Genomic DNA, 26,090 nt, shown 5'->3' with positions numbered 1-26,090 from the left:
AAAAAAGAAACATACTGTTTGGAGACCACAGGAACACTCCTTTGCCTTCAGATCAGGCAATCACATACAACAGAAAGCAGAGAAAAACAAAAGATGATGATGCTGTTAAGGTGCTATATTCAATATGCCAGCAAGTTTGGAAAACTCAACAGTGGCCAGAGGACTGGAAAAGATCAGTCTACATCCCAATTCCAAAGAAGGGCAGTGCCAAAGAATGCTCCAACTACCGTACAATTGCACTCATTTCACACGCTACCAAGGTTATGCTCAAAATCCTACAAGGTAGGCTTCAGCAGTATGTGGACTGAGAACTCCCAGAAGTATAAGCTGGATTGCTAACATGCGCTGGATTATGGAGAAAGCCATAATGGAGAAAGCCAGAGAGTTCCAGAAAAATATCTACTTCTCCTTCATTGACTATGCAAAAGCCTTTGACTGTGTGGACCACAGCAAACTATGGCAAGTCCTTAAAGAAATGGGAGTGCCTGACCACCTTATCTGTATCCTGAGAATCCTATATGTGGGACAGGAAGCAACAGTTAGAACTGGATATGGAATAACTGATTGGTTCAAAATTAGGAAAGGAGTACGACAAGGCTATATATTGTCCCCCAGCTTATTTAACTTATATGCAGAATACATCATGTGGAAGGCTGGACTGGAGGAATCCCAAGCCAGAATTAAGATTGCCGGAAGAAATATCAACAACCTCCGATATGCAGATGTTACCACTCTGATGGCAGAAAGTGAAGAGGAATTAAAGAACCTCGTAATGAGGGTGAAAGAGGAGAGTGCAAAAAAGGGTCTGAAACGCAACATCAAAAAAAAAATTGATCATGGCCACTGGTCCCATCACCTCCTGGGAAATAGAAGGGGAAGATATGGAGGCAGTGACAGATTTTACTTTCTTGGGCTCCATGATCACTGCAGATGGAGACAGCAGCCACAAAATTAAAAGATGCCTGCTTCTTGGGAGAAAAGCAATGACAAACTTTGACAGCATCTTAAAAAGCAGAGACATCACCTTGCTGACAAAGGTCCGCATAGTCAAAGCTATGGTTTTTCCAGTAGTGATTTATGGAAGTGAGAGCTGGAGCATAAAGAAAGCTGACCGCCAATGAATTGATACTTTTGAATTGTGGTGCTGGAGGAGACTCTTGAGAGTCCCCTGGACTGCAAGGAGAACAAACCTATCCATTCTGAAGGAAATCAACCCTGAGTGCTCACTGGAAGGACAGATCCTGAAGCCGAGGCTCCAGTACTTTGGCCATCTCATGAGAAGAGAAGACTCCTTGGAGAAGACTCCTTGGAAAAGCCCTTGATGTTGGGACAGTGTGAAGGCAAGAGGAGAAGGGGACGACAGAGGATGAGATGTGTGGAGGCCACCAACATGAATCTGACACAACTCCGGGAGGCAGTGGAAGACAGGAGGGCCTGGCGTGCTCTGGTCCATGGGGTCATGAAGAATCAGACACGACTAAACGATGACGACGAAAACATATCTGCCCGTTGGAAAAAATTCCATACCCATTGAAGAGAGATAATTCCCCACTGGGCTTCCTTGAATTGAACTTTGTGTCATATAGTCAGCAGCATTTAATTCAGTTTCATCTGGAATTAATGCAATGCAAATTTTGGGTAAATGGCCATAATTGTCATGCCAAAACTGCTATCCTTTGCACATCTGTTTTTTTAAACACTGTTGTTGTTTTTTACACTGGTAAAGAACTTTCAGGATGGTGCCATATATTGGGCCTATTGCCATGCTGCTGATCTGAAGGCAGATATTATTACCAAAGATAAAGTAATGAGTAAGTATAAAGGGATAGAGTTTAGCTAGTAAAAGTACCAGACCCTGATCATAATGGTATATTTTAATTAACTTATCTGCTAAAACTCCTTACCATGATTTAGTTATCTCTAAACTACAGATGTTCCTCCTTGTTGGCTATACCACTCTTGATTAAAAATTTATCTGTTGAAAATCACCATTTTCTCTCACAGCTGTTATGTCAGTTTCCTCTTCTTTATCACCATTTAATATTTCTAAAAGCTTTCCATGTCTTTTCCTTCATTCTGTCTTCCTCCTGACCAGCAGTTAACTCAGCAAACATTCACTAATAGTAACAGCAGTAATGATCTTATCTTCAGTCTTGATCATATCCTGAAGAACAAATTGTAGTTTGGAAGGGGGAAAAAGGAGAAAGGTTCCGCTCATCTGTACCTTTTCTGCTATCCTCTGCTGTACTCAACATTGACTGAAATCCAGGTGGCAGAGCTGCACTGTGTAAATGATGATGTCATCAGTCTGTGATGTTAATCTTCTGTTTAACTCCTCTTCCAGAGTCTCAGGCTCCCTTTTGATATATTTGTGAAGGCTTTCATGGCCAGGATCTAATGGTTGTTGTGGGTTTTTCGGGCTCTTTGGCCGTGTTCTGGAGGTTATTCTTCCTAACGTTTTGCCAGTCTTTGTGGCCAGCATCTTCAGAGGACAGCACTCTGTGCTCTGAAGATGCCGGCTGCAGAGACTGGTGAAACGTTAGGAAGAACAACCTTCAGAACACGGCCAAAGAGCCCGAAAAACCCACAACAACCATTAGATCCCATTTGACTTTGGGATGTCTTTGGGAGCCTTGGGATGGGAGGAGACTGTAGTATCTAAAAACTGCCACCAGATTGTTGCTGGTGATCCCAATGCAATCTGGTGGTGATTTTGGGGAATTGAAGGCTCCCCACCACCACACCCTCAGGCTCTCAAAGGCTTCCACAGGTCAAAAGGGATCCCTAAGGAACCTTGAAACCTGATGAAGGAGGATAGGAAGCTTTAAATCAAATCAAATGAAAGAGTACTCTCATGGGCTGACAACATCACTGTCACTGTATTAATAAGTCATATTCATAGATTAGGTAGGCAATGATGCTCACTACCTGACCATGCCCCTTCAGAGATGTTTGCTTTGTACACATGCCTTCAGGGACGGCATTGTGAACTGATGTCATGTAAGAGGCAAGGCTATGTGGTACAGCCCCAACCATGCATGCATGGTGAGTGCTTTTGTGGTTCAGTAAGTCCTTCTCCAGTAAATATATTCACTATACCATAAGAAAAGAACAGAGTTGAAGCTAAGCCAGTAAGAAATATTCAAAGAGAGAAGCTAAATAGGTACATCAATTAATGGAATAAATGGTTACAATGATTGTAAATGGTTAGCACACTTACAATCAGAGGGCCCCTGTTGTTTTCACGGTATTTGTTCTGGAAGAAAATGTAAACCACTGTGGCTGCCAACGAGTACAGGAAAGCAAAGACGGCAATAGTGACAAAGAATTCCGCAGAAGAAGAAAAGTCTCCTATTAGCGAGAGTTTTTCCCGTTTGCCTTCACAGGTGGGAGCATCAAAGTTCACTTGATACAACCTAAAGTCAGGAATGAGAGAAAAGAGATTGGTTGTGCATGAGTCACAAAAGCATTCATACAAACAATCCAAACTGCAGTCCATTCCAGTATTGACATAGCTTGCATTGCATATAACTGGGCAACACTGTTTTTTTCCAGAATTCCTTGGAAAATTGTTGTGTCTTAAGCTACAGGATTTTGCAGGTGAATTATGCCTTAGAAACCCAGATCAGCAAAAAGAGCATATTTTTATTGAGCAGAAGAAAAACGGATCACTTCCAGGACTACTAAGGAGAAGACACGAAACCGGGCCTTCTCGGCGGTGGCTCCTCGCCTTTGGAACAATCTCCCTCCGGGAATTCGCGTGGCCCCTACACTGGGCATCTTCAAAACCCAATTAAAAACATGGTTATTTATTCAAGCCTTCCCTCCAGCCAGTTCTTGATTCTCTTCTTCTTATTGTCCTATTTTTTAGTTTATTCTAGTTGTTTTGTATTAGCTATGTTTCTGTTGTATTTTATTGTTTAATTTTATATTGGAAGCCGCCTAGAGTGGTCCATCGGTCCAGATAGGCGGGGTATAAATCAAATTACTACTACTACTACTACTACTACTACTACTACTACTACTACTACTACTACTACTAATAAGAATAAGAATAAGAATAAGAATAAGAATAAGAATAAGAATAAGAATAATTTTTGCAAAACAAGATAAGTCAGCACAGAACTCCTGCCGCAGGCAAGGGCGTTCCAGCTTGATTCTTTCCGGCTTAGTGGGGCAAATCTCTATAAGGACAAAGTAGAATGACATTATTTACTCCATTCAGACTCAGTGTCTTTCACAATGCTCTTGCCCTGTGAAGAGAAGAAGATGAAAGCAATCCAGAGATGATCTAGTCTGTCCTGAGAAATCTTGAGCAAAGATTCTGAATGTACGTACTTGTGTGGGGTTTTTGTACTTACCTTGCAGTCTTTTGGTTTTCTTGAGGTTTAGAGCACCCACCCACCAAATACACTTCCTGTTTAGAAGTGACACTTTATGAGGACCAGTCCCAAGGATATATAGAAGAGACATCCCACAATCTCAGCACTATGTACCCCAAGAAAGAAGAAATGGGCAAGGGACTTCTCCAGGGCAATCTTCAACCAAACAGTCAAACTCACAATTGAACAAGGCTGCCAACTGGCTGTAGATCACATGTAATTACTCCTCAGAAGTAATCACATATTTCTTATTTATTATGAAGAATGTACCTACAAGAAATATTCTTAAAATATATTGCTTCATAGCAATGGCGTTTTAATGCATTCAAGCTCTTGAACCTCGCTGTAAATCTTACTTTCTCCAGCTGAAATCTTCTTTTGCACCTCTCACCTCCTGACTGGAGTATGATAAATGTTGTCTCTGCTATTAGCATCCTGAAATGAATATATAATTTTCAGCTGACACGAATGGCATGCCATACAACTGCTGGTTAATTATTAGGAAGTAATTCTGTGCTGGCCCCTTCCACTATGATACAGGGTTTATGGCTGCAAAGCAGAATTTATAAAGCCTCTTGTCAAAGTAATTCATTATGTAACTTACTACAACCCTCAGAATAATTAATTGTTTCTGTTAAATAATAATTTTTTTTGCAAGCTGTCACACAACAAATGTAGGTATAAAACTACTCAGATTCCTCCGTAAGTGCTCCTTAAATGTAATTGGTAAAAGTAACTAGAAAATGTTATGTGTTACACATCCTCATACAAAAATCATCTGCATTAATTGAATTATTTCTGAAATGTTATTACAAATTACAGTATCCTCAGGAAAAAAAAGTAATGACTTAGAATATGAGTAACTGTGACATTTCTAATTTTTTCCTTCAAAGCTATGCTGCAAAATTAAAGGTGAATTTGCTTAAAGCATCTGTTATGATCCTGAACGGCCAAATGATTTACCAGATTGTTTTATTCTGAGAGCTGAAGCTGTTTTGAAGAAGTGATTGAGAGAGAGGGCATCAGCTGTAAAGTGGAAGGGAGACTCTGCTTATTTCCTTATTTTGAAAGACTGGGCTCACTCTAAATAGTAGTCATCTTGGCTGGCATCTCAGTATCTAACTTCATACTTCCATTACATAGCAGGAGACATACTGAGAAACTTAGATTTCAGTTTATTTCTATTCATTTTAATACAAAATGGTATACATGCCGCAAAATAGATTACAGTAGGTGTCATAACAGCAGGTGTTTTTTGTTATATATTTGTTGACTTGTCTCTTGGCCTGGGTGTCTGCTGTTCAGTAATGGCCTGCAAGGAGCCACAGTGGGATGCAATATGTTGGATTAGTTTTATGAAGTGGCAACTGGTTCCTTTTGGTCAATTGTATGCAAGCCAGTTGTTTAGTGGTGAGGGAAACTTATCATATTGCAGTGGGCAGGTTAGCCAGGTCAGCAATTTCCCTTTCCCTGAAACATTAGGGCCTAAACTGGAGATGAATGGGCAGGTCCCTTGAGATGAAACAAAAGAGGGCTTACATCATTAAAAGACAGTATCTAACACTAACAGCGGTGAGTATATGAATAGAAAAGGATCAAACAAATAAGATATGAAAAAAATTAGTAATAGCAAAAAGATTCAAAGCAGGAAAGAAAAACAATCCATTTATAATCCCACTCAGGCAGCCAGTCACTCAGGGAAAGTTTGTCTGAAGAGAAAGGTCTTTGCCTACTTGCGAAAGGACAGCAAAGATGGGGCCAGTCGGGCCTCCTGTGGGAGGGCGTCTGAGAACAACAACACAGAAGGCCCTCTCCCATATCCCTGCCTGTGAAGGTGGTGGGACTGAGAGAAAGGCCTCTCCTGATGAACTTAACATTTAAGTGCAATCATAAAGAGAGGTGCGGCCCTTGAGACAGCTTGGGCCCAAGCCATTCAGGGGTTTATAGGTGAGAACCAGCACTTTGAATTCTGCCCAGAAACAGATTGGCAGCCAGTGGAGCTGCTGTAACGTGGTGGTGGTGGTGGTGGTGGTGGTGGTGGGGTTGTATGATCCCTGTGGGTGGTCCCACTTAGCCATCTGGCTGTTGGAACCACTGAAATGCCCTGATATTTTCCATAGGCAGTGCCATGTAGAGTGGGCTTGTGTGTGTGTGTGTGTGTGTGTGTGTGTGTGTGTGTGTGTGTGTGTGAGAGAGAGAGAGAGAGAGAGAGAGAGAGAGAGAGAGAGAGAGAGAGATCTTGAATTAGAATTTAGGCCCTGAGTACTGCTCTTGACAGGGGACGTGGTGGCACTGTGGGCTAAACCGCAGAAGCCTGTGCTGTAGGCTCAGAAGACCAGCAGTCGTAAGATCGAATCCACGCAACAGAGTGAGCTCCCGTCGCTTTGTTCCAGCTCCTTGCCAACCTAGCAGTTCGAAAGCATGTAAATCCGAGTAGATAAATAGGTACCATCTCGGTGGGAAGGTAAAACGGCGTTCCCTAGTCATGCTGGCCATGTGACAATGGAAACTGTCTTCGGACAAGCGCTGGTGCTATGGCTTGAAAAGCGGGATGAGCACCGCCCCCTAGAGTCGGACACGACTGGACTAAAAATGTCAAGGGGAACGTTTACCTTTACTTATTGCTCTTGACAAGTACAGACACCATAGTTTTTGTCTGTGCCAAGATACTTTTTAAAAATTTTTTTCAAAAATATACTGTTTCAAAAATCGATTATATAAATTTGACAAATCTGACAAGCAGTCACAGTAAGACAAAAAAAATCACATCTTTTCTACAAGAAGCTAAAGGCAGCAAAAACTTTTCCATCCCCACACTTCACTACAACCACATGAAGTAAGTGAGATTGTGCGACGGAGATGGGTCCAAGGTTACCTAGTGAGTTTCATGCCATTTTAAACCTAGATCATACTAGTCCTAGTCCAAAATGTGAAAACGTTAATCCCACACTATTTCTCCAGTTAAAACACAACTTGGGAAGCAAATATATTTCTCAAAATGCTATATGTTCTCTCAAAAGCTATTGTCCACCTCCATCTTTTCTTGAAAAAAAGGTCTTGTTAAAATCAGTGAGCTGGCTGGATAGTTCAGTGGTTTAGGTATTTCGCTATAGAGCCAGAGGCTGGGAGCTCAATTTCCCACTATGCCTCCTATGAATACAGCCAGCCTGTGTAACCTTGGGCAACCTGTACAGTTCTAGGATGCGTCCAAAAAAGGGAATGGCAAACGACTTCTGTGTGTTCTACCTGGAAAACCCTGAAAAGTCTCCCTATGAGTCAGAATTGGCTTGCTGGCACATGATTATTAGCAAGGCTTGTTTTTGTGTATAGACATCTCTTCTTCTATTCCATATCATAACAAATGCGACTTAATTCTATTCCCTGCCCAGAGTTTCCTGCTCCGTATGGTGGTGTTCTCCAGATATACAACATCAGTCTTTACTTCATTCTCCCTCTGGTTCATATGGACAAAAATATCTGAGCAAAGCAATGAATTTATAAGAGTGATAAGGATGCTTCTGAACATAATCAGACTTCCTTTAATGAGTCTTTAAGGTTTTCTATCTCAATTATGCAAATACTCTTCATCAGGGTTTATTGTCTTCTTATTGAGGAACAAATCTCTCTTAGCATCTGTCTCTGAAATTTTGCAAGCCATGGGGACAAAGGCTTGTTTCTAAACCTAACCAAGGTTACTGGAAGTGACTGAAACAGAAGATGAACTAGGACACAGAACTAAAACAATAACTGGCAATGTTGAGAGTTGCATTTTATGTACGAGAAATACAGAGGAAGGACATTGGAAACAGACCGACTTAAATCCCATGCACTTCAGTCTGATCTGAATCTCTTTATCCACCCTTTGAAAAACAGCCAGATTAATCCTTATTCAGACCACAATTCCTCAAAAACAGTCATATCTTGTCCCCTTTTCCTTGGAGTTAAACTTTCCATTATTCACTATTAAATCTAAAAGAAAACAAGTTCAGACCAATAAGAGAAATTCATATTTTCTTCATTCCATTTTTGTTCATTTGCTTTATGTTCTACCCCGAAAGAAGAGGATAAATAGGTCAAGGAGGAGGAACATTTCTCACGTTAGTTCCTCCTTCAACCCTTTGAACTGCAAGTCTCCAATGACATCCTGATGGTCTGTTAGTTACAAAGGGTTGCAGGGACACAGCTGCAAGAAACAATGCAGTCAACTGCAAAGCCTGCCTGCAATCCAGGCAACTATAGCAGCATCCATCGTAAGGATGATGCATCACCACATTTGTTCAGGCTAGCCATTTTACTGGACTGTCCTGTTTGCTGGATCTGCCAGAGTAGGCAGTGGGGGCTATTATTTATAGAGAGGGGTGTGTGTGTGTGTGTGTGTGTGTGTGTGTGTGTGTGTGTGTGTGTGTGTGTGTGTGTGTGTGTGTGTGTGTGTGTGTGTGTGTGTGTGTGTGTGTGTGTGTGTGTGTGTGTGTGTGTGTGTGTGTGTGTGTGTGTGTGTGTGTGTGTGTGTGTGTGTCTTACATTTCCCAGTCACATATAGTTTGGCCCTTAGGCTATAATCCTAAGCACCTTAATTACCAGGCAATAAAACCAGTGCATGCACTGGAACGTCTGCCTGAGTCAAGATTCCTAGGGTTTCACTGCATATTTTCCAGCACCATTCACTAACAATGTTCTAGTTTTAAACTGCAAGATGGTGTGTGTAGCTCATGCCGTGCCTGTGCTGCCCTGCTCTTCTGAGGTGGAAAACCCTTCAGAACACAGAATGACGGGAGAGAAACTGCATTTTGGCAGTACAGTATTCATAGCAATGATGAACCATTCTTTGCAGTCCCTTGCTCTCTCATTACCCTGCTTGGTGTCTTGGATAATCAGGTATATTCTGTTTTTTCTTGAAAAGCCTTCTCCAGCAGAGAGCCAGGCTGTGTTAGCAGACAAATTCATCCTGATTGGTACACATCAAAATCATCCATGCTTTCAAAAATTAAAAAACCTCTCATCCTTCAAAAGCAAAACCTAAATGGGCTAAAATTAGTCTGAATATATTTCTCAAGTTTGTATTTTGTACAGGAAGAAAAATGGCTTCTATTGCCTGGTTCATTACATGAGCATTCATTATGGGGTAGAAATGGGGAGTCCCACTTGGAGGATTATTCATGGATGGGTTGATTCAGTGCCTTGGTGAACAGCATGCATGTGTGTGAAATTTCTAGAACAGAAAAACTGGTTCACAGCAGTAAGCTACTTTGCCAAAAGCAGGTATGCCTGGACTCTATCCCACCTCTGGAGATGCTAAATTGTCAGTGTACTTTCTGCCCCATAATGGTTGTTTGATTGACCAGAGTTAGACATATTAAGATTCTCAGTAGGAAGCTTTTCTACAGACTGTATGTCAAACTGGTCTATGTCTAATTGCACTGGTCATAAACTTGCTCTCCTCTGTACTTAACTTTGGTCTTTTTACAGAACAGAATTTTTAAACTGATGATAGATTATCATTGTTATCACAAAGAATGATTTGCCACTTGTGGGAGGATGATAGACAAGAGTGCTCCCACCTCTGAGGTTAAAAAAAGGGAACAATTACTGCAAACCAGCTTATTATTGACTTGAGAAACCAGTCACTTTTTCCTCAAAGCTTTCCAGTACATCTAAACAGAGAACAGTGAAAAGCAAACCATCAGTAAACAACATGGGAAGACGTATATAATTTACAAGCATTCATAAAGACTAATAGAAATGAGTCCACACAGAGTTCAAATGCTGGACCTATTCAATGGACAGAAAAAAATAGGAAGAAGAATTCTGTCTGAAAATCTGGGAGAGCCACTTACCAGTGAGAGTTGACAGCACTGAACTAGACATAGCAATGATCTCACCCTGAGTAAGACAGCTTCAAATTATCTCAAGGGCCACAGTATTCTCATCCTCATTATGGTTTCTTAGAACTAGAAGCCATATACTGTTCTTGACAGGGTAAACTCTTGTGGGCTAAAGTTCTACTGGAAATTGTACATGTGCTTGAGTGAAATCACATTAAGCTGCCATGGTAAATTCACCAAACTGACGAGATGCCTGGGATATGCTTGGGGTATGACTGAGCAACTTACGTGATTCCTCTTGCACATGCATAAACTCCCAAAAGAAATGTTTGCCTAGAAATGTTACTTCTTCTACTTCTCTCCCACCAGTAGTTATTTCAGAACACAATTCCCGCAGTACCTGAAGAATAATAACGAAGAGCTATGATTTAGTTGCTTAGGTTTTCTGATCCTCATAACTCTCTGTCCAGTGGCACATAGCTGCTGAGGAACTTTGCAGAAGAGTTTAAAGAAAGACTAGGGGGGAAAAAAGTCTCAGCTTCATACAAGAAAGATTTTGCAATACATTTTCAGAAAGTGCACAATGAGCAAAGGCAAAGAATTATATTTCCAAGCCTATAAACATGATGGTCTTTCTAAATGGAATAATAATATTATCAATCCAACCATCAATCTAAATGGAGCCTACAGCCAACAAATCAGAACAAGATTGAAACTTGGAAGGTCAGCAATAAAGGAACTAGAAAAGATAATCAAGTACATTATTATTATTATTATTATTATTATTATTATTATTATTATTATTATTATTATTATTATTATTATTATTATTATTATTATTATTATTATTATTATTATTATTAATTGTATTTATACCCCGCCTATCTAGTCATTTCGACCACTCTAGGCGGCTTACAACATAAAACATAACAAGTTCAAGAAAAATTTATAACAATTAATTAATTAAATGATTTTGCAATGGAAAAAATATAAAATAAATCAAATAAAGAGAGAAAAAAAGGAAAGAGGACAGGAATTAACTGGAAGGATGTATTAACTGTATTAATTAACTGTATAAGGATGTATCACTCAAGTTCAAGACCAAGATCCCCCACACTCTTGTATTTCCAATCACCAAGTATGGATGTGAAAGCTGGACAGTAAAGGGGAAAAAAAACAGATTGTTTGAAATGTGATGCTGGAAGAGAGCTTTGCGGATACCCTGGACTGCCAGTAGGACAAACAAGTGGGTCCTAGATCATATCAAGCCCAAACTACATTTGGAGGCAAAAATGGTGAAGCTGAGATTGTTCTACTTTGGGTAAATTATGGGAAGACAGGCTTCTTGGGAAAATACAATAGTGCTGGGAAAACAGCAGGGAAAGAGGGAATACCAAGTATGAGATAAATTGACTCAATAAAGGAAATCACAAAGTTGAGTTTGTAAGAGCTGAGCAAGGCTGTTGAGGACAGGACATTCTGGAGATTGCTCATTGTGACACTTGGGTCACCATAATTCAGAGGTGACTTGACAGCACATAACAGTGATAACATAATTAGAACCTTTCAGCTCATCACATGAATGCAGTGTGAATGCAGGACAGAAATAGCCTCAAAATATGACATAGATGTTTCTGACATTGTGATGCAAATGTGATCCTTGAGCTATGGAACTACAATCTTGGTATAGGTATCAAGGTACATCCATATGGTGCAAAGAACACAAACAGGTGACTAAGCTGTATCAAAGAGAAAGGTGCTAGAGCTTCATTCCAACAGAGAATAAAGATAAGAAGCACCAGAGCAGTAGTGCTAATAAATAGTGACCTGTGTGTTCCATTGCTAGGGGAAAATAGTTATAGTTTTCAAATAAAAATAAAAAATGTCATTGAACCTTAATTTAATTTATTTTAATTTAATGGGTAGGGAAAATAGATAAATTTTAGTTTTTGTGGATAACTTCATGAAAGATTGCATTAACTATTATTTGAAGAAGAGTGAGATATATGAAATATCCATGAAGTATGTGGTCATGGTGATCAACAGGTTTGAAATTAAGTCCAAAGACCTTGAAAATAATAGTGATGGTGAGTAGATCTTGCACCCCATCAAGCATTCCTGAAAGAACAGAGCCTTTTGCACAGGAATGAACCAAATGGAATGGCTGGGGAAAAACCCTAAGTTCTCTTTTGGAGATGAAAAGATGCATTCTTATAGATACAGATAGCTGCCTAGAGAACTATGAGGCAATGCAGTTATGACTGTAATACATCTCCAGAACAGACTGTCAGCCAAAGGCATCTCAAAGTTCCCATTTCAGCTTTCATTTTTGTTGTTTAGTCGTTAAGTCGTGTCCGACTCTTCGTGACCCCATGGACCAGAGCATGCCAGGCCCTCCTGTCTTCCACTGCCTCCTGGAGGTGGGTCAAATTCATGTTGGTAGCTTCGATGACACTGTCCAACCATCTCATCCTCTGTCGTCCCCTTCTCCTCTTGCCTTCACACTTTCCCAACATCAAGGTCTTTTCCAAGGAGTCTTCTCTTCTCATGAGATGGCCAAAGTACTGGAGTCTCAGCTTTCATAGAATCATAGAATAGTGAAGCTGGAAAGGGCCTATATGGCCATCAAGTCCAATCTGCTGCTTGATGTAGGAATACAAATCAAAGGATATCTGCCAGGTAGCTGTCCAAGTTTCTCTTTAATGCCTCCAGTGTTGGAGCACTTGCTTTGGCAAGGCAGAGTGCCAAATATGGAACACACTGGAGTCTTTGGAAGCATACTCAATGTCTGCAGAAAACAGGAAAGGGATAAGCTGGAGTTGCTTTTGATTGGCTGCATTCATGGAAGCAATGGAGATAAAGTAGTGAAACTGAGAACAGATGAAGTCAGTGTGAGGCATGTGATCTATTTAGATGACCAATCAAGCTGATAAAATAGGGCATTCTATGTTAGATGGCTCATAGGAAGAAAGACATTATGTTGAGCCTCTTGTAGAGATGTCAGTGCCAAGGCCTTCACAACTGACTGACACAGAGAACAGGAAGAAGAGACAGAGCAATACAGTGGACCCTCGACTTACAGACGGCTCGACTTACAGACTTTTCGAGTTACAGACTTCTCTGGCCGCAAAATTTAGATTCAACTTGCAGCCGGAGATCGACTTACAGACCAGAAAAAAACCAAAATGGAACAAAAATAGAATAAAAACTGCCAGTTATGGGATTAATCGGTTTTCAATGCATTGTAGGTCAATGGAGATTCAACCTACAGACTTTTCGACTTGCAGCCACCATTCTAATATGGATTAATTCCATAAGTAGAGGGTCCACTGTATTCAAGAGAAGAGGGCAGGGATAGAGATACTGAAACCGTTGAACTGGGAGACATATTGATGGGCACCAAGTTCTAGAGCCAGTTCTCAGACTTTCACTGCAGCTCAACAAGATATACTGTACAATGTACACACCTCAGAAAAGATGACAGAAACGAAGTGCCATCAAGAACTAGCTTCCTTCTTGTGTCGCTTGTGACTTTTTCTGTGGATTTTCATGACTTATAAAAATAGTTATCATGCAGTAGGAGCCACTGAACTCAGTGGGACTTATTTCTGAATAGATGTAGCTGGGTTGCACTGTAAAACATAGAATGCCAAGCCAGATGGACCTATTCTGATCGTATCAGAGATAACTTAGGCAAAATAATAACAATTTATAAAACACACATAACCAAGAGACTTATGCAACAATATAACCATTTCATATTGCAGGTGGAAGTTGGCATGATCTAAATGACTTGAAACTACTATGGTGAAAGTTCATAGAAGAATGTGCAAAACCAGGAATGTAGTTGGACATTAAGGCAACAAAAACTACAGAAATTTTTTTGTAACTTTCATACTGATAATGAATAAATTGGCAGGATTGCATGTTTTCTATACAGTACTTTGGTTCAATCATCACTTCTAAGAGAGACTTTAGGACAAGAGATAATAAGAAAACCAAGACTATGACATTAGGTTTTTTGCTACTTAGGATGTGTCATTGGAGACAAAGACCGAGATCATTCGTCCTACTGTATTTCTGATTGCTGTATACCAATGTGAAAGCTGGAAAGTAAAGAAAGGTGATAGGAAAAAAAATAGTTTGATTTCAAATGTGGTGTTGAAGGAGAGTTTTATGGATATCACAAACTAGCAACGCTTCAAATAGGATGAAATGAATTGGTAACGTAAAACAAATTGGGACATTCACTCTGGTATCTGTACCATGTGACTGTGATTCAGTACAACAAAGGTACGAAATGTATCATTAGAATAGGAGAACATTTCCCAGGTGTGACTGTGGCCTGAGGTACAATTGTCCTAAACATGTAGTGCAAGTATGGATGCTCCTTTATAATCATCTTTCTTCATTCCCAGCAGCTCAAACAGTTCTGTCCTTCTGTGTATCAACAAATCAAGTTTATGAGCAGAAATCCTCAGTGCAGTAAGACCCCCTTATCTTTCGGATCAGTATCCACTGATTCACTTATCTATGGTCTGCAAATATGAAATATTAAACGTATTTTTAAAAATGCAGAAAAAATGCACATGTTTTATCAGAACTGTCCACTAGGGGGGACTAGAGAAACCATGCTATGAAGAATACATAGTACGGTCTCTAGTTGCTTAAGGTCTCTCCTCTTGTAAGCTTTTTCCCGCAGGGGTGGTGGGCAGTGAAGATTCCTCCTGCCTTCTGGTTTACCCAGAAATGAAAAAAAAAACACACACATCAGTACCAGGCAATCTGGGTGGGAAGCAGGATGGGAGCATCTCCGGCTATCTTGCTTTGCACTGAGGCCTAAGAGCAAGCCAGCAAACAGCTCAGCATGTAGGTGAGTGGCCAAATGGCGGCCTCTGGCTCTGCCCTCCCTTCAGGTAACTATTGGGTTTGCATGGATTGGAGGGAGGGTGAGGTGAGCTTTGTCCCCTATACCTTCTAGAAGTTGGTGAGGGCAAGGAGGGTATCTGGTTTGGGGAGGGAGATGTTTGTATAATCTGTGTTTTTCAGCATCCACCGGGGGGGGGGGCTTGGAATCAATCCCCTGCAGATATGGGGGCCCTACTGTATTCTCAAAGTGCAAAGGAATTTGAGATTCCGAAAAAAAACAGAAGTGGAAACTATAACCTGTAGCCGGGCGGATGGATTATGGATAGGTTCCAATATAATGCATTAACAGAAAATAGTTTTTGCAATGTGGTTTGTACCATATAACCCCAGCCAATCTCAAAGCTTTGTCAATTTTCTGACCAGGAAAGAAACATCAATCAGGAATGTCGATTGAATAATAATTTACATACCCTATCCATCATTGTGCTGGGCACAGGACTAAATGAAAGTCTCCTAAACAAAGTGGGGAAAGGGATTTTAAGTCAGTATTCTAAAGGCATGATTTCTAACATCCTGCAAAAATTAGTGGTGTGTGAAATGAACAGAGTCTTTTAAAGCTTTTCTGAAGAATTAATTTTGGCATTGAATACTACTCTCCTAGAGACTCTCGTCATGATTTCATTATTATTTTCTAAGAAGACATGAAAGCTAGAAAAGACCCAGCTCTGACAGAAGTTCACCATGTGAATTTCCTATCTATACAGGGATTGGCTCTTCAGCCATTTCTATCAACACCAAATTATCACAACTGAGAAAGATTTAGAATAGGATCTAGAACTGTAGTAACATTTTGAATCTCTTTCTTGTCTTTTATGTTGCACAGAAATTAAAACAAATATCCTGCCTACACAGACACACACACACACACATGCACATGCACATGCACACACACACATTCTGGTTACTGGAACCTTACTGGAATCCTAGATGGTCCCTGTGTTGTTTAAAATAAATATTTGCATGAGCTTCTGGCTTGATCTCATTTTTAAAGAAGGCTTAGCAAATCTTTTACTGTATCTTAGTTCTTTAAGGTAGGTCCTCTTCCTCCTCCTCATGTGCTATTAAGTCAATTTTGACTGATGGCAATCCTTTCAAGAGTTTTCCAGGTAGACAATGCTCAGAAATGGTTTACCATCCCCTTTTTTTCTGAAGGCTCTCTGGGACTGTGCAGCTTGCCCAAGAACACACAGGCTGGCTCTTCTGGTGTGCACAGTGGGGAACTCGCTGGGCAGCCCAATACTTGACTTCAGAACCTTAACTCACTGAAACATGGCCAAATTCCAGGTTAGTCTCAATTAGAGTAAACCACTGAAATCAACAGGGTTCTGTAGTCAAAAACCACATTAAGTTCTATGGATTTCTTCTCTAGTTGGGTAAAATGTTTAGCCCACGATCGAAAGTGCTTCATAGTGAAGCAGTAAAAGCAGGGAGTGAAACGGAGATCTCCCCCATTTCCTAAGAAGTAGTGGTGCTTGTTTGTCTCAGTGTATTGGCAGAAGTAAAGGAGAATAGGCAAGGGGGAGGGGAGGCAATATAGGTCTGAAGAAGTGGATTTTGATCCAATGAAAGCACACAACGAAATAAATAAAAGTGCCAGAATATTTTGCTGTTTCATCAGCAAAAGAGTCATTGTTCTGTGAGGCTGTAGCATAGTACACATAAGGGAGAAAGCAAAAGGTATGTTGCTCGCCATCTCTCCCTGACTGAGGACTTCTAAGCTGCAGGGTGTGTGTGTGTGTGTGTGTGTGTGTGTGTGTGTGTGTGTGTGTGTGTGTGTGTGTGTGTGTGTGTGTGTGTGTGTGTGTGTGTGTGTGTGTGTGTGTGTGCGCGCGCGCGCGCCCTGAAAATATCTCAAGAACAAGGGAGAACCGTTATATGAAAAAACTTCCAACAAACGGCTGTATTTTTCCCTCCCTCACAAAATGATTGAGGCTGAGATTTCCCTTCCTTTATTAGGTCACATTAAATATGAAAGGGGAACTGAGCTGCTGAAAATGTCACGGCAAGAGTTTTGTGCACCCCGAAGGATACATCTTCCAACCTCCGCACAGTAGGGCACAATACAGGTCTCTTCACATGCTTCACTTCCTAGTCAAACTTCAGCAATTTACAAAAGAAGCACAGTTAAAGAGTCCTGCTTAAGCAAATGGACTCATAAAAGTCCCCACATTATACAGCAAGCTGGACTGCCGGGACCATGATGTGACATCGCATTGTGGAAGATAATCATAAAAGCACTGACCTATTCCTCACTGGCCATCCTGGTGGGACAGTTTTTATAATTAGTCAGTGGAGCTTCAGATCTCCAACAGTACTTAATACATTATTGAACAGAGATGTGCAGAGCGCTGGCTAGACCAGTTGGCAGAATTTAGGAGGAAATCTGAAGTGATGGAAGCGGTGGACTGTTTTTGTGGAAAAGCTGTGGAAATAAAGTCTTACAGCCAGCCTATCTTGGTCTTTTTTCATACATTCAAGCAACTCTCTCCTTATAAGGTTCCAATTCATGGGAATCATGCTAGAAAAACTAGGGCTTGGGGCTCTTCATGAACAATCCAGGGCTCAAAATAGGGACAGCTGTCCCTTCAGAATAGGGACAGCTGTACCAGAACTGGCTCTTCCATGCATTCAGCCCATCAGCAGATGGACTTTGTCAGCCTACAAAGCCTATATTTGCTCCAAACAGGAGCTTCGAGGAACCGCTTCTCTTTCTAGTTTCAGCATCTCACCCCATTTGGATCTCTAGACATAGCATCTCCTTCATTAAGGCTGTGATATACACTTATTACGACTGGCTGTGGGACAAACCAGGGTCTGGATTCTGGGAGGATTGCCCATCAGATGTACCATGACTGAACAGGGGACAGGACTTCTCCTTTACTGGATTTGTCAGGGGGCTCTTATCTTGGCTACACATGCATTAATTTCAGTAGGAGATGGATCTCCTTGTAGCAGTGTGGCATTCTGGTGGACCAATTTGTGAAAGGACTGGGATTGGAGCCTGTGTACCCATCTCTCTTCTTTAAGGGACCCCCTTAATGGATCCCGAGTTAGAGATTTCATGGACAGACCCAGCTTGTGGATAACAGTTCTAGCTTGACTCCTAGGAGGGTCAAAGGAAAAAGGCAGTGGCTGACACCCATGTGGGTCCCTATTTCTTGCTATTCCAGGGTTTTCCAAGCATACTGGCTAGGGAAGGTCATTCATTGGTTAGCAAGTGTGTTGTTTGTTGCACCACTGCTAGTTACTTGTGCCTATTCTTTACTATGCACAGTTACACTCTGTGTGCTTCTCTTCTCATACATGTGGCTCCCCATGCTCCCAATTAGGGCTGAAAGCGAATATTCTCTCTGAAAAAAATACTTCAAATTCCAGTGTGATCACCGATAAAGAAAATTTAGGTGAGTATAATATTATATAGTTCCTCTCTATATTAATTCCTTAGCGTTTTTACTCTGGCAGGGTTATCATTAGATTTGCAATATACTTTAATTTAGCATACATTTTAGTTATAATATTTCCTCCATCTATCTTCTTTGAGCTACATCTTTCAGAGCAGAGATGTCTCTTTAATAAGTGTGAAAGAAATGTCCAAGACAAGCACATATATTCTTCTAGAACTATGTCATACTGGCAGAAATAGGTTCAAAAAAATTTATTTCTCCTTATTTCCATCTTTTCAGCACAGCCGTTGACAGCCATGACAGCTACAAGCACAGTAGTCTTGGTGCTGCATCTTTTGTTTCAAGCTCATCTCCTCACCTCTTCTACTGTCAACCAGTAATCATAAATCAAGGTGAACGCATGATAAAATGCTGTTTAGAAAGACATTCATTCACTCCCACATGCAGTCAGAGGATAATATGTGCCTCACCTGTTACTTAAACAAATGTTCCACATGGCTGAAGTTCCTATAGGGAGAGATATGAAGGTGGGTTATTGTGGTCTGCCATACAGTGGTGCCTCGCTTAATGACGTTAATTCATTCCAGCGAAATCGCTGTAGAGCGAAAACGTCGTAAAGTGAAATAAAAAAGCCAATTGAAACGCATTGAAAACCCCTCAATGCGTTCCAATGGGCTGAAGACTCACAGTCCAGCGAAGATCCTCCATAGGGGCAACCATTTTCGCTGCCTGTAAAGCGAGGAATCCATCCAAAAATACAGCAGGGAGCCATTTTAAGCAGCCGGCGGCCAGTTTGAAATCCGTCAATCAGCTGTTTTTGATTGTTGTAAAGCAAAAATCAGTTCCTGAAGCAGGGAACTGATCATCATTAAATGAAAAAACCCATTTAAAACATTGTTTTGCAATCGCAAAAGCAATCGCAAAAACCTAATCGTCAAGTGATTTCGTCATAGAGCAGGGCAATCGTTAAGCGAGGCACCACTGTACATCTAATGTTGATCATATTTCGGTCATTACATTATTAGTATATTTTAAAGGTCCAATACTTCAGTACTGAACCAATAAAGGAGGAGCCTCATGGCACAGTGGTTGAACTGCATTACTGCTGCCAAGACTCTGCTCATGACCTGAGTTTGATCCTGACAGGTTCAGATGGCTGGTTCAAGGTTGACTCAGACATCCATCCTTCCAAGGTCAGTAAATGGACTATCCAGCTCACTGGGGAAGAGGCAATGTGTAGCCTGCATAATTAAATTGTAAACCGCCCACTGAGTGCTTTAAGTTCTACGGGGATGTATTTAAGAAGCCCACATGGATTTCTAACTTCTAATGTTGAGCTTGAATTTGCCAAGAGTGGAAGAGGTGACCCCCTTAGCAGAAGGGCACCTTTGGACTGAAGTCAGCATTTTAAAACCCCTTGTGCTCACAATATGCAAGCTGTTGTGGGTTAGAGAGTCTATTGCTTTCTTGTAGAGATCAAACCAGTGTAGAGAAAATGTGCCTAAAGTTGCAAGAGTGGAAATGTCAATATGCTTGCACATTTCCTGGCAAACTGATTCCTCTTGAGAATGCATTGGCTTCTGCCATGAGAACCAATCCCCATTTACAGAGGTCAAAGTTATACAGCTGCAGTTTGTAACCAATTACAGGAAGCTTAATAATTTAATTGCAAGAAACTGATGGCAGCAAATAGAAAAGGTTGATTCACAGTCATAGGCCTTGCCTTAACAAGAATTGCCTTTTGATTTTATTGCAACATTTTGTCGTAAATGCTATAATATTCAGAAAACCTAACAAACCAGTGGTTTTTGCTGTAATTTTTAAAAATGGCATTGATTTGTCTTGCTTATATATTTGCAAATTTAATTCAGTTCAGTTTGGTGGCCGTGGACAGTGCTCTTGATTTACTTTGTGGCCCTGTTGAATTGGCACCACGGTTTTTCCTCTCCTTTAAAAACATTCTTATAGAAATGTTTAGCAATGCATCACTTAGTGAACTGTCACTGAGAATGGATTTTTTTTTTTTGGTCAGATGAATGCAGTCGTTGATTTATTACTGCATCACTTTTTAAAAAATATATTTTTAAAAAGTCCCAGGGTTTACAAAAAGCATGGTCCAAAACCAGAAAAGAAATGAGTCAATTTCACCAGTGTATGTGCCAAAACTGGTTTTAGTTACTAGAAATAAATCAATTTAATTTCAGTCAAAGTGAATGTGGCTACTGATTTCTATACCATCTGAAAAAAAAAATTTGGAACAGGACTGCACCCGGACTTTAAGACACACACACACACACACACACACACACACACACACACACACACACACACACACACACACACACACACACACACACACACACACACACACGCGATTATGATCATGGGTTCATATACAAGTTATGTTACTGGTCCAAATTCTGTTGCTTAGCTTAGTAAGCTGTACTACAGCAGGTCCATTAACTCAATGGGGATTTAGCCAATCTCTTCTTCTGTAATTTCCATTGATTAAAGTGGCCTAATTTAATTGTGACTTACTGTGATAAAGTAAGTTGCAATTGGCATAGGCCTGCTTGAATCACAGGAACATACAGAAGAGTAGACTCACCAAATCCTCATTGACTCAATGGGTCTCCTCTAGTGCAATTTACTATGCTAAGCAATAGGGTTTTGGCCATAGAAACAACTCTTTTAAATAACAGGACTTGTTAGAGAACACCCCTCCCTGTACAGGATCTCTTCTGTAAAGAATGCTCATGAAAATGTCCTATTTCAAAGGGAATCAAATTATGAATTTGCATAACTCAATTTTCTGATCCTCTTTCATGAATACTAAAGAGAAAAAAAGGCAAGTAATGAAAGGCCATGCATAAAAGCGGAGTTAGCTACAAGTATAATCCAACACTTGTAATAAAGACCAATACATGTCTAGAAGTACAAATATGCCACAAATATAACATAAATTAACAATTCAGAAGTTTGCCAGCTGCTCAGATCCATTTAGTGAATGTCATTACTATCAATAAAAGCATAAATGGAATTCTTAAGCAAAACAGCAACAATGTTTGATGGGAAACAGCCATCTTGCAATACAGATGGTGGTGCTTTCTTTAAAAATACTTCTTTGAATAGGATTCTACAGAGAGGAATTGATATCTATGAATCTCACTTTTAGGTTTGCAAGTTTTATGATGTATCATGTGACATCTGTGGGCAAATAACCATCTGTATCACTTTCTTTTCCCTTCCTTCTTGCACAGCACCTGTGTGTGAAGGCGTCACAACTTTTTAATAAAAGGCAAGAGTGCATTGCAGTCCATGGGATGGATAATCTTGCTTGCCCAATAGCCTCTGTATAGACAGGGTGCCTCTCAAAAAACTACAAGTCTCACTATTCATTGTGAGACCTGCAGCTTTGTCATCTCAGCCTCCACCAGGGTAAGCTGAACAAGGGACAGAACGCCCATGTGTAAGTAATTAGACCTCCTCTGTAAACTTCTGGCTTGGGCTGTATCTTCCAGAATTTTGTCTGGAGAAATTTCCAGGTGAACTATGGGATGTGCAGTCCAAAAGAAGCAAAAGTCTCATGCCTATTGAGTACTCTGTATCTTGGAAACCCTGATCACTTTAAGTCAAAATTGACCTGATGGCCTACAGGTACTATTATAATTAAAATGGGGTAATCAGGGAGCTCTTTATCACAAATGTTCTACCTCTGCTCATTAGGAATTTAAATAAATGAGTTTGTTCAATTAACTATATTTTCCTGGTATTTGTGAACCAGAAAATTATCATTATCAGTTTTGGAACTGATGTAATTGAATTCACATAGACAACACTTTCCATTACAATGGTTGAATTGGACTAATTTGTGAAGAATTATTATAGGAGGAAATTGGCCGTGGGGAAGGATAGTGTTGTATATTATTATGTCCTTATTTGGTGCTAATCTGAAGTCTACTTTCAAAGTTATAACTCTGTGTTGGGCTGCACCCATTTTTAGAATTGCCTTGTAGAATGTTGATATGCTCCGTTGCACAACAACAGTGCTGCGCTCTCATGCTCCTCTAATGCAATCCTGCTTATTAAGGAAAAGAAATGCCTCAGCAGGTCTGAAGTGAGGAGGCAACCAGAATTACCTAATATCTGTGGTAACCTTGCTGAAACATTGGAAAACCATGTGAAGGCAAAGGTTACGTTGACCCTGATTCTACAGCCAAATATAATAACATTATACCTGCCTTTATCCGGAGCTGATGCATGTGGTCATTTGAACACAGGTGTTGTCACTTCAGATATCTATATTGGAGTAATCGTTTCTCTGAGCACATCACTTCTTATCACTTAGCACAGGTGAAATCATGTCTAGATTACAGTACAAAATGTAAACAGCCACACCTGAAACTAATAATGACTGTCTCACTCTGTACTATAAATAAACCTCACACAGAAGTGTGAGGGAGATTCATTTCTCCCTGATTCCTGCCTCCGTGTGCTTCTTCATCCTGGAAAGGATCCCCAAAGCATTTCTACAAATATCTTTGCACCTGTTTGTATGACTTTAACATCTGGAGGTGTCTAGAGTGAACAGCCATTGGGGCTAAACTACAGTAGAGAATGATACCCTTTCCGCTGCTATGTGACGTGCATGATAAGTTATACTAAGTTTGTCTGCAAATGGAAAAGAATGACAGTGTATTACCTGAATGGATATGCAAAGGCTATGTCAATGCTGAGGTCACTCTGTGTCTTGTTTGCACAGTCCACGCTGAGACGCAGTCCTCCAGAATAGCCACCACATGTTGCAAATGCAAAGATTGCAAAAAGCTGTGGAAAAATAATGATCATGTTAGCTTACCCATTAGCATATGTAAATATTTACAGAGCAAAAGTTATTACAATCATTGCTGTTTGGAGGAAGGGAATCGCTGGTAACAGTCAATAGGTCCCCAATGTGGTATTCTCTTTATTTTCTTAATGTGGGCTTACACTAGTATTCTCTTTATTTTCTTGTGGGCTTACACTAGTATTACATCAAAAACTCCTTCCAGACTTAGTTCAGAGAATTAAAATTATTCTAAACAACCACAAAGACTTGCCTCTTTCAAAGAGTGATGCAGAAGGTCTTTTGGGAAGATGGGCATTTACTGTACTCGTTGTTGCTTAGATATTATAGCCCATCTTGTATCAAATGTTTTGTGGGAGTTGGTCTCTCTGCCCCCAAGGAAACCAATTCCATCAGACAAAAGCATAATTTAAATTTGCTATCTTTTGCTAACTTCACACTTTGTGATTGCTTGCTGACTGCCTGCATGGGTTAACTGCTCCCCTCTTAGGACATAGAGACTCCTTAAACCATTTTGCACTGATTATTTTGTTTAACAAACCTGAGCCCTATATAGGAAATCCTCTCAGAAGGCATCAGACCCAATGGATTTTTAAATTTTTATTCAGGAGCCATGCTTTGGCAAAATTTATTTATTTATTTATTTATTTATTTATTTATTTATTTATTTATTTATTTATTTATTTATATCCCGCCTATCTGGTCAGTTAGGACCACTCTAGGCAGCTTACAGCAAACAAACAAACAGAAATATATATATATGAATATATAAACAATTTCTCATGCTCTGAGCTCAGAGAGTAAAGTGCCTGAAATAACTAGGAAGAGTAGTATGGATTATTAGATATTAAAGCACAGACCTTTTTGTTTTTTTAAAAAAATCCACTACATGCTAGCACAAATATATTCTGAATAATAAATAAAATTGACAGCCTGTTCACACATTGCACAAGGAAGCCTAGTGGTGAATCAATAGAAAACTTTATAAGAAATTTATTCCTGCGCACAATCTGTGCTTTCCTCATGATCGTCCTCACTTATTTTGACATTATTTGGTTTAGAAAGCCCATATCCTGCTCCTCCAATATGTACTATATTAACAACTGTTGGAACCATTTGGCCCCTTCCCTCCTAAGATTTTAGACCAGTTGCTTCCCTTGAGAAAGAAAGCTGCATTAAAGTTTGCCCTCTACTACTGTAATAAGCAGATCAGAGTGCAATTAGAAAGAGTGACTGGTTATTTGCCTCCATTCATATATATATATATCAGTACACATTGTTGCAACCATAATACATGAATACCAACGATCATGACAATGCAGTTTGTTTGAACCCAGAACACTCCAGATCTGGGCCACAATCCCCAGGAACTCAGCCAGTGCTGGTTCGCTAGGCTGGGAATAGTGAGATTTACTGTGCAGCAAGTCTGAAGGGTTCCAGGGTAGGGAAAACTGAGTTAATGTATGTGAAACTTTACATCACTCAACCAAAGAGCCACATTCTCCATAGCCTTTATTGCTACAGCCACACAGAGAATAGGCACTCTTCCCAAACCTTGCTATTTCCCTAGATTATTTATGTTACTGTAAAACAACAACAACAACAGGAACTATGTATAGTAAGCAGTTGTTCTGTACAATGCAGTCACAATATCTGGAGGATAGTTTGAAATATTCAGAGAAACACTAACAGGGGGTATGCATTGTGTATGATTTGTGCTCTGGTCCATAATGTTCAAAAGTGGCAAAAAAGGCATCTCTTGCATTGTTCCAAATGCAGGTGGAATTCATCTATCGTAGTATGGGGGAAAAAATATAAGTCACCACAGTGGGACCACCATATCCGTGGGCTCAGTACCCACGGTTTCACTTATCTGCTGCCTGAAAAACACCCTCCCCTCAGAGATACACGTTCTTCAAATATATTATCAGGACAAACCACTAGATGGAATCAGAGACTATGCTATATATAAGCAATTTAGGGGAAATGTACTTAATTATCTCTGACGGAAGCAGCTTCTGGTGAAACTGAGAAGCCATATTTGCTGGGAGAGGGCAGAGGAGGCAGTTGCTGGTTTCCTTGTGAACAGGAAGGCAGGAAACCCGGAAAACCTGGACCAGGGTTTCCTCTCAACCATTCACAGTTTGCCCCCCCCCCCAAAAAAACCCTGTAAATAAGTGCTTCACTTATCTGCTATTTCTGTCTTGTTGGGGGGGGAGCTTGGAATCTATCTTCTATGGATAACATGGCCCGACAATACTTTACATATTGCCACTAAAGCATAAAAAGAGAAAATGCAAGTCTCTTGTACATTTTGAAGAGTCCCAACCAGCCTGTGACTTGATGGATTTTAAAAGAACCAAGCACAGAGAAGCAGCAGAGTTCCCTTGTTTTTACATGAAGTTGCTCAGACATGAATATATGAGGGGGGAAAAAAGACAAAATTGCAATGAACTGACTGTGGAAAGGATAGCCCACCAGAACGGGAGTAGGAGAAATACAATGTGATTGACTTGGGCCCACAGGTTTGCTAACAAGAATGGAAAAAATGAAGGAGAGGTAAGACACGTCATGAAGTTTAGTCTCCAAAAGACCAGCATCATTGACAAAAATGTACAACTAGTATTAACAAGGCATTCAGAATACAATCAAAACTATTATTGACTCTCTTACAGGCAATGTTGGCAATCGGGCACTCCAATCAGAT

At 40.3% G+C, this 26,090-nt stretch overlaps 1 protein-coding gene across 2 annotated transcripts in view; it reads right to left on the bottom strand.

Annotated features, from left to right (window-relative positions):
• Window positions 1-26,090, bottom strand: part of SYNPR (synaptoporin) — a 213,135-nt gene that overhangs the window by 17,050 nt on the left and 169,995 nt on the right. For both annotated transcript variants that reach the window (XM_020805133.3, XM_020805134.3), the window contains 2 exons: window positions 23,240-23,364; window positions 3,221-3,416 (listed from right to left, as the gene is read on the bottom strand). In XM_020805133.3, the coding sequence (XP_020660792.1) occupies window positions 3,221-3,416; window positions 23,240-23,364 (321 nt within the window). The remainder of the gene's footprint in view (window positions 1-3,220; window positions 3,417-23,239; window positions 23,365-26,090) is intronic.

Source organism: Pogona vitticeps, chromosome 2 (assembly GCF_051106095.1).
Source record: "Pogona vitticeps strain Pit_001003342236 chromosome 2, PviZW2.1, whole genome shotgun sequence".
NCBI classification, from domain to species: Eukaryota; Metazoa; Chordata; class Lepidosauria; order Squamata; family Agamidae; genus Pogona; species Pogona vitticeps.
This window is presented reverse-complemented; position numbering and strand designations above follow the sequence as displayed.